This window comes from Fukomys damarensis, unplaced genomic scaffold (assembly GCF_012274545.1).
Source record: "Fukomys damarensis isolate Sample0158 unplaced genomic scaffold, DMR_v1.0_HiC HiC_scaffold_36, whole genome shotgun sequence".
Classification (NCBI taxonomy): Eukaryota; Metazoa; Chordata; class Mammalia; order Rodentia; family Bathyergidae; genus Fukomys; species Fukomys damarensis.
The window spans coordinates 43,441,872-43,451,452 of record NW_022900948.1 but is presented as its reverse complement, the minus strand read 5'-3'; the positions used below and the strand labels follow the sequence as shown (position 1 = coordinate 43,451,452).

At 49.1% G+C, this 9,581-nt stretch overlaps 1 protein-coding gene across 4 annotated transcripts in view; it reads left to right on the top strand.

Moving 5' to 3' along the window:
* LOC104864388 (neutrophil gelatinase-associated lipocalin) overlaps positions 1-9,365 on the top strand; it is a 42,816-nt gene extending 33,451 nt beyond the window's left edge. The window contains exons 4-11 of one of the 4 annotated variants that reach the window (XR_004515404.1): positions 5,441-5,600; positions 6,024-6,160; positions 7,510-7,589; positions 7,769-7,888; positions 8,226-8,327; positions 8,704-8,817; positions 9,044-9,070; positions 9,183-9,233. Coding sequence is in view for 2 of the 4 variants with exons in the window: in XM_010627295.2 (XP_010625597.1) it covers positions 5,463-5,600; positions 6,024-6,160; positions 7,510-7,589; positions 7,769-7,888; positions 8,226-8,327; positions 9,183-9,253 (648 nt within the window). In the remaining 2 variants the exon portion in view is untranslated. Of the gene's footprint in view, positions 1-5,026; positions 5,601-6,023; positions 6,161-7,509; positions 7,590-7,768; positions 7,889-8,225; positions 8,328-8,703; positions 8,818-9,043; positions 9,071-9,182 lie in introns of all 4 variants that reach the window. The other 3 variants (XR_004515403.1, XM_010627296.2, XM_010627295.2) reach the window with 3 other exon arrangements.
* Positions 9,366-9,581: the final 216 nt, after the last annotated feature.

The window sequence follows — 9,581 nt, the reverse complement described above, 5'->3', positions numbered from 1 at the left end:
CCTCCTCCTCCTCCTCCTCCTCCTCCTCCTCCACCTTTCATTCTGCATGAATCCCAAGGCCTTACACATGTTAGGCAAGTGCACTACCCTGAGCTACACTCACTCTCTGAGCTACACTCACTCTCAACTCCTTTCCTCAACACTCACTTGGCTGTTTTGCTCACTTCTTTGCAGCTTTTCTTATTGGGAACTCATATTCACAGCTAAAAGGTTTCCCTGGTTATGGTGAGCCCTCCAGGGCTAGGTCTTGTTGTCCAACTTCCAGAGAGAGAACAAGGGTTCTTGAAAGTACAGGTGCTGTTCAGCCAGGATTGTTGGGGGTTGGTTGATTGGTTGATTGATTGTTCATTTGTAATAGATTTACTTGAGATTGAACTGGGGATTTCCCACTAAGCTACACCAACAAGCACTTTTCATTTTTATTTTGAGACAAGGTCTCACTAAGTTGCAAAGTTGCCCATGCTGGGCTCAAATTTGCAATCTTCCTGCATCAGCCTCCCAGACTGCTGGGATTATAGGTCTGTAACTCCATACTTGGCTACATTTGCTTGTCAAATGGATCCTCTGCAGGCACCCAGTATGCTGTCAGGCCCCTGTGGCCCTTCTCTTGCCTTTAGGCTTTCCTGGACATAATCAAAATGCAACACACAAGTTCAGGGATGACAACTCACTCCCTCTCCATGGTTCTCTAAAGTGGCCCTGAAGGCAAGAGCACTCGACACAGCACACCCATGCATAGAGTAGGACTTGCGATGTACCTGGGAGCTTGGATATCCTTGAGCTGCATGAGGAGGGGGCCCTGGGAAATAGGAAAAGAAGGAGAGGATGCAGGAAAGGCAAGGTTTCCATCTTTCCCCAGCACTTCTTGCCTCATCCTCCAACTTGCCAGTGGTTGCCACTGAGTCCTAAAGCACCTCCACCAGGCAAAGTCACCAAGGCCCCTCCTTGAGCCCACGGGGGTGCATGTGATCAGGACAGGGGGGCCTGGAATGTGGGAGAGGTCAGCGTGGGTCGGGGGCACTGTGGTAGACTGAACAGTGCTCCCAAATGATACCCATGTCTTAATTCTGAAATCTGTTTTTGGTGGTCTTTTTCTTTGTTTTGTTTTTTCTTTTGTTTTGGGGTATTATTTTTGTCCTCATAGATAAACCCAGGGCCTCATACCTACTGCACAAGGTCTTGGATACTGAGCTCCATCCCTAGCTCTGTAACCTATAAAATGATTCTACTGGAAAAAAGAAACAAAAATCTTTGCAATTGTGATTAATTTTAGGATCTGTTCTTTACTGAGCTTCTTTAAATTCCATGGTTCACATCTTACTGCTTGAATTTTTTTTGGTACAAGAAATAGAACTCAGGTCCTTGGGCTTGTGAGGCAGGCGCTGGAACCACTGAGCTAAATCCCTGGCCCTAGCTACCTCTTTGACAAAGAAGCCAACCATACTCACTGGAGGAAGATAGCCTCTTTAATAAATGGTGTTGGAAAAACTGGATTTCAACCTGCCAAAGATTAAAATTGGACCCTTATCTTTCACCATGCATTAAACTAAAATCCAAGTGGATTAAAGATCTAAATATTAAAAAAGAGACACTAAATCTGCTGGAAGATAAGTTAGGCAGAACCCTTGGAGTCACTGGCATAGGAAAAGACTTCATGAACAAATCCTCAGTAGCATGGGAACTAGCACAAAGAATAAACCACTGGGGTATCATCTTATTAAAAAGCTTCTGCACTACAAAAGAAACCACCAACAGAGCTAAGAGACAACCTTCAATGTGGGAAAAAATTTTACCAGCTGCTCCTCAGACAAAGGACTATTATCTAGAATATATAAAGAACTCAAAACAATAAGCCCCCCAAATAGAAAGACCCAATTCAAAAATGGGCATCTGAAATGAACAGATATTTCTCAGACAAAGAAGTAAAAACAGCAAGTAAGTACATGAAAAAATGCTCCACATCACTGGTCATTCAAGAGATGCAGATGAAAACAACACTGAGATTCCACCTTACCCCACAAAGAATGGCTGCTATCAAGAAATCAACCAATAACAAATGTTGGCAGGGTTTTGGGGAGAAAGGAACCCTTCTCCATTGTTGGTGGGAGTGCAGACTGGTGCAACCACTGTGGAAATCAATATGGAGATACCTCAAAGAACTAGGACTAGAGTTCCCATTTGACCCAGCCATCCCTCTGCTGGGTATCTTTCCAAAAGAATTAAAAGAATCATACCACAGTGATGTATGTATACCATGTTTATAGTGGCACAGTTTGCAATAGCTAAAACTTGGAAACAGCCCAATTTCCCATCAGTTGGAGAGTGGGATAAAGAAGATGTGTTTTTTTTTCTATAAAATGGAATACTACTCAGTCATAAAGAATGAGAAATTAGGGTCATTCATAGAAAAATGGATGCATATTGAGGCTATACTCAAGTGAAATAAATAAATCACATATGTGTAAATACTGAATAGTTTCTCTGGTGTGAAAAAGTAAAAGTGTAAATAAGATCCAAATTGTATAAGTGATAATGTGAAATAGGAAGGAAAGGGCTAAAGGTGTAGGGGAAGTGGGAAGGGTAGGGGAAAGGAAATAAGGGAAAAGAAAAAATATGAGAAAAGGAAAAAATGGAAACAAAGTCTTTGTAAATAGGGGGAGGAGAGGGTGAAGGGAGGTCAGGGGTATGGGGGAAAAATGAGAACAAAGACCTGTCATGTAAAGGTACAAGATCCCAATGATGAATGTAACTGTACTGTACCAATAAACTCAATGAAAAAAAAAATAAAGACAACAGGTCAATTATTTCAAAGAAAAAAAAATAAATGTTTTCCTACTTCCATACAGCTTACTTAATATAGCACTGTGTTCCATTGTTATAATGTACACTTATTCCAAATCCTGCTTTTGTCATGAAATACTAACAAATTTAGATGCATGCTAAAGTTTCCCATCTAAGGATGAAGCCCAGAGTATTACAATGATTATTTAATGCTATTGATCATTCAGACAGATAAATCAGCACCAGATACTTAATCTAGCACAATCTGTGAGACAGAGTAAGGCCCTCTGAAAAGGCTAAGAAGGTGTACATTACATGCACATTTAAAATTCTTTCTGTCTTGACACTATAGTAGTCTAAAATATATACTATGATAGAGAAGAAGTTTTTACTCTACTTCAATACTTTCAATTCTGAGGCTTAAAATATTCACTCATATTTCTAATTTTTGAAATAAATTGATTATCCTTTAAAGAACATATTTAAATATTAACTTAATTCAAATAAAAAAGTAATTTTCAAGCTCATTTCACATAGCATGCAAATCACATGAATGGCACAACCAGAAGTCTAAGTATTTTCCCAGAAACATTTAAACCTGGACATTTCTTCTATCTGCTAAGGGAGAGTGAGTGCTCCTTTTGTATTTTCATTTCAAGAGAGTCTTGCTAAGTTATCCAGGCACTGATCTCACTTGCAATCCTCCTGCCTGAGCTTCTCAGAGGGCGGGGATTAGAGACATGTCACTTGTGGTGGGTGATATTAATTGTCAACCACATAGAGAGTAGTGGAGATGAAGACACTAGGGCTTGGAGAGGAGAGGGGGCACTGGGAGGGTGGCAGGCTGTGGTGGCCACAGGTTGGCTCAGATTCACTTCCTGCCTTCTCATCCTCCAGCACAGTTGGGGTGGGGGTGCACTGAGGGTTCTCTTGTGTGGGGGCTGAGGCTACACACTACTCAAAAGCACAAGAACCCCTTTAAAGTCCCATCCCATAGAGCCCACCACCAAAAGCCCAGACTAGGCACAAGCAGCAGATGTAGAACCAGTAGGCTACACACTACTCAAAAGCACAAGAACCCCTTTAAAGTCCCATCCCATAGAGCCCACCACCAAAAGCCCAGACTAGGTCCAAGCAGCAGATGGGTAGAACCATTGCAGGCCCTTTTAGTCCCATAGAAAGCCAGCGAATCCTCAGTCCAGCCCCAGGTTTGACATACCGGAAGTGGCTGCACTCATGAGTGAGCCATCTCAGGGGGACTCTGCACAGCACCCGGGACACAGCACTGCCTCCCCAGGGTGCTGGCTGGGCCCCCAGTGTGGAAACAGCCTACCCTTCTGATAATTCTGGACTTAGTCATGTCAGGGACATTTCTGAGACCCTAGGCTGAGCCACTGAGCTCCATGGCCCAAGGATGTGGCCAGAGGCCAACGGTTGACCTGAATGACATTTCAAGGACAAGGTCAAACCTTCATACCCAGTGATCCAAAACAACTGGTGTACATAGCAGCAGAGTGCATCTCGCTTGTCCCTGAGCAGGTGCCTGCCCCACTTGGTCCCTCAGTCCAGGTTGTAGTATGAGTTCATTTGCAGCCTCAGGCCTTGGCTGTGTTAAGCAACCACATGTGTGGCTCATGCACCTGGGCTCCGAGACTCTACCTGCTGGGCTCAGAGGAGAGGCAAAGTCCCTGAGGCTGCAATCGAGCTCATACTACAGCCCTTCTGTCCTGTATACTCCTGCACACTGGCTGGAAATGCACAAGAGAAGAGGCGCTCAAGGCATCCTAGGTTCAAGGGCAAATCCTGGGGCTCTTGTGAGAGCCAGCAGCTGGGCTCAGAGCAGGTACTGTGATTGTCCCTGTCCAGAATGTCCACTGTCAGACTGCTCTGACCTTTACAAGAACAAGGAAGTCATACAGGGGTCCATTAGAATAACAGGTCATTCTCCATTATTTCTCCTCCTCCTCCTTAACATCATCATCATCATCACCATCATCATCATCACCATCATCATCATCATCATCATCATCATTTCCCCTTTCCCTCCACTTCCCCTACCCTTCCCCTTCTATTATCACTTTGGATTTTTCAGGCAGATTCTCAGTCTGTCACTGAGGACCGTATTGAACTCACTATGTAGTCCAGGCTGAACTCAAATGTACAGCAATCCTTCCTGGATAAGATGCCTAAGTGCTGACATCACAGGCTTGTACCACCACTCCTGGCCCATTTTTGTTTTTTGCAGGTGTGGCAAAGGGACCTCGCCTCAGAATCTCAACCTGGGTTCACAGAGGCAGAGGTGGCAGTTTCTCCAGATCCAAGCTGCTGACCAAAAACACAATCAGATGCAGGGATGAGGCACAGCAAGCTGTCAGAATGAGCCCTGTCCCTGTCACACTGGAGCTCTGGGAGTGTTCCACTTGACATGTCATCTATCTCCTTCTCCTGTCGCTACCTTGCATAATCCTGATGGGGCTGTGTGTGTGCAGATATCGTGCCACATGCTACAGAAGGAATTGCTGGCAGTTGACTCACACTTCCTGGATTTAGCAATGGATGGATCAGCCCACCATAGAGGGGGCTGCCACCAGGTGTACTATACATAGGTCCTCCAGGTTGGCCACCTCAGCATTCATCTTCCTCCTTCTACACCTCCCAGGATTAGCAGCTTCTCCCAAGTCATGGCCTTGTATCTCCCATGTCTGGGCCTCATCCTGCTGGGGGCCATGCAGACAAAAGCCCAGGGCTTTTTTCCAACCATGATGAAGACCCCACATCTGAACAAGGTGCCCTTGCAGCCAGACTTCCAGGATGACAAGGTGAGATCTTGGGAAGGGCAGCGGCAGGACGGGTCTGTGGCACAGGGACAGTGCAAGGACAAGAGAGGAGAGGTGAAAGGACTCAGAGGCAGTGTTGGGTGGGAGTAGCAGGACTCAGAAAAACAAGGCCCAGTGCATGCCTGGTGGGGAAATCTTCACTCCTTCTCCGCAGCCAGGAAAGCTGAGGGTCTGGAAGGTGCACATTCCACTGGCTCCGGGCCAAGCCATCATGAAAGTTCAGGGCTACTTAGACACCCAGAGTCCATCCTAACCCTGGTTGGCCCCAGTTCATGTCCAGTTCTCACTGCAGGCCCATCCCTGCACCCAGCTTCCCAGAGGGCTGCCCAGAGGTACCAGAAGGACAGCATGGAAGGGAGCTTCTGGGGACATCTCTGGGTTCTGCCTTTCACGAGCCCCTTGCAGTTCCAGGGGAAGTGGTACGCCTTGGGTGTGGCAGACAGCCCAATTCGGAATGGAAGCAGAAGTCAGTTAACAATGTACAGTGTCAACTACGAGCTGAAAGATGAGCACAGCTTCAACGTGAACACCACGATGCTCAGGTGAGCACTACCTCCTGAGGGTCTGAAAGGCAGGCTGATGTCACAGTTAAGGAGCGACCAAAGTGAGGGGACACTGTCCCTCATCTCATCACTCATTTCCCAATCAACCTGCCTCCCTCCCTCCCATCAACCTCATGGGAACATTACAGCAAAGACACACAGTAGGAACAAGCCAGAGAGTAGGGCGACCCAGGGAGGGAGGAGGGACCTGCATTTACGTAGCATCCCAACTGAGGCTTCCATCTAATGTTTGGAGGGAAATTACTCTAAACAAGGCAACCTCCCAGTAATCCTAGGATGCTCAGGTCCAGAGACTAAGGCTGGAAGACCTAGGATTGGAAGCAACCATGGGCAACTTGGAGAGAGCCATCTGCAAATAAAAAAAATTAAAGGGCAGGTGTCATAGCTAAGTGCAATGGGTTCAGTACACACCATAACCACCACACCAACAAAACAAGAGATATAAGCAAGAGCCGGTGGACTCTGAGTCAGAGAGCGTCACATTAGGAGGCCACAGAGTGTCCAGGGATCAACAGGGACAACTGGATCAGGGGCCCATAAGGAGCTGGCCATTCACAAGCCCCTTGCAGGGCGTCTTACCCAAGTCAGGGCCTCACCTTCAGCTCCTGCAAGGCCTGGAATCTGGGCGCAGATGCAGAAAAGGAGTAGAGAAAAAATGCAAACATGTGGCTGAGCACTTCTGGTCAGGAGATGGCAGAGCTGGGGCAGTGAGAGCTGGGACTGGGAGCCCAGGAACTTCTACTTGCATTGAATTCTGCCTCGAGACTGAGTGGATTGGGGGCCTAGTGTGTGAGGACTGAGGGTCACATCAAGGGAGGACTGAGGGGCTTGTCTGTGGGGTGCAGGGTGGGTGCACTCGTGAAAAGATCAGGATTTGGCTCCAGGGTTGGGCGGTGCGTGGAGTGTCTCGTGAAAAGATCAGGATTTGGCTCCAGGGCTGGGCGGTGAGTGAGCCCTGAAGCTCACAGTGGATCGCCAGAGGTGGGAAAGAGAAGCAGGAAGTAAGACCAGGGCACATTGCCGGGGCTCTGGGGGAAACAGACTTGACCCCCACTCCTCCTGGGGGAAGGCAAAAGAGGGAAGAGTGAGACCCGGAGGGAGGCTCAAGAAGCCCCCAGAACAGACGAGGCAGAGGCTGAGTGGGGAAGACTCAGGGCAGTAGGCTGGGCCACGCGGGTTCCCAGCCACGGCAGCACACAAGCTGGCATGGGCTCGGCTGGACTAGGCTCTCAGAATCCTGCTGCAGCCTTGGCCGCACTTCCACAAGCCCAGGGGGACCAAGCTGTGACAACTCCCTGCTCAGTCCCGCCCGTTTCTCACTCACACAGGAATGAAGTCTGCGAACAGTCTACGAGAACTCTTGTCCAAAATGTGCAGCCCGGCCAGTTCACTTTCGACAGTTTCAGAAGTGAGTCCTGAGGGCGGTGGGACTCAGGTGGCAGAGGCCCCGCGGAAGGACACAGGCCCCCCGGACTCGCCTCCTAGATGCCCTCCTGGGGGAGACACCCAGGTTCACTGGCCAGGGAAGATGGGGACAGTCCCTTCGTCCTAGCCGGGGCAAGAATGACTTCACCATCTACGCTGCAGGGACAGGTGGAATACTGAGCTACGTCATGAGGGTGGCAGCCACCAACTACAAACAGTTCGCCATGGTCTATGTGGAGAAGAACGTAAGATTCAAGTGGCACTTCCAGGCCACCCTCTATGGTGAGTCCTCACTCCACCCTCTAAGGGACCTGGCTGCTGGAAACACATAGGGAGGGGTCCCCTATACCCCAGGACGTTAGATGCTTCCTCCGTTGGAGCCCCGCCCCCAAGGAGGAAGATTTCCCAGAGTCCTTCCATTGGAAAGGGGGCCGAGGGCTCACTCCCTCATCAGAAGTATTTACAGAGGAAGCCAGTCACGGCAGTGCTTGCCGCTCAACTCAGCACTCAGCAGGAGAGGCAGGATTATGGGGTTAGGGTCAGCCTGACCTGTATCATAAAAGTTAAAAGATTAGAAAGCGTCTTTCTCTAGGCCACTCACCACCCATCTTGACCACAGGGAGAACCAAGAAGCTGAGCCACAAACTGAAGGAGCGCTTCGTGAAATTTTCCAAGTCTGTGGACTTCACTGAGGACAACATCGCCTTCTTTGTTCCCATCGGTAATGACCAGCTGGGGAGAGCAGGAGTCGTGTGATCCCCAGGCCTGAGGATGCCCCATGAGGGACAGCGCACAGGAGAGTCCATCCCCGGCTCCAGTCCCTGGAGGGGTGGTAATGACCAGTCAGGGGTCTGTCGTTCTCCAGAGATTCTGGCCTTAAGCGGTTCCCTGACAGTTTAGCCAAAGACTGTCCAGAGGACGATTTCAGGCCCAGGCTTACATTTCCCCAGTCTTACTGCCCTGGGCTGCCTCCGCCTGATTCCTTGGTTCTCGGTTTCCTGGACCAGCTCCTCTCCATGCACTGGGCCTTCTGTGCAGGGCCACCTCCTGTCCATACATCCTGTCTTGCTATCCTGCCTACTTCCCCTTTCCTCTAGGTCTTCCTCATTTCGAACAAGGAATTTCTCCTTCATTTCTGGCTGGGGAAGACATTCCAGCCAGGCCACTCAGGGGCAGTGGCTGAGTGGCTGCGCGACTGTGTAGTTAAACAGGTCGGACACCTTCGTTCCAAGCTTCTGTGAGGCCCAGCTACGCTGGGCATCCCATCCCCAGGCCCTGAAGTCAAGGAAGCCCTAGATCCATGCCCCCTGGCCTTGGCTGGACATCAGGCAGCCAGGGGGCAGTTATGGGTCCTGGCAGCCACAGATCCTACACAACACACACACACACACACACACACACGCACACTGACCGGTCCGATGTTCTTTCTCCCTACAGAAGAATGCATTGATGACTGAATGGGCAGTGAGTATGGCTTGACAGGGAGCTAACGGGAGGCCGGGGAAGGGTGGGCTATTTGTCTTGGGGCTGCCTTTATTCCTGCCTGCCCTAATCCTGAATCTCTTGTCCTTCTCAGGTGCCTCCTGTGTCTCCTCCTGTTCTTCCTGTCATCATTGCCCAAGGTACTCTCTGGCTGCTCGTCAATAACCATGACTGGGCAAGATCTGGAAGATGCTTCTGAAGGTGCAGTGATGCTCGGCCATCATCCCACAAGCCACCCCTTCGATGGATCCCCTTTTCTGCTAAATAAAAACATGCAACCAGGTCTCCAAGTCTGCACTCCTTGACCCCTAGCCCAGGGCCTTGTGTCCCCAGAACCTACCCTGAAGTTAGTTGGGCAGGAGGTAGGGAAGAGAAATATCTGGGAGACAAAGACCTAAAGGCCAGTTAGGGAAGCGTGTCAAAAACCGCAAAGATTGCCCAACTCCTAACTCTAGACCTTAGCTGGGAAAGACAAGTGGTTTAATGTGCTCTA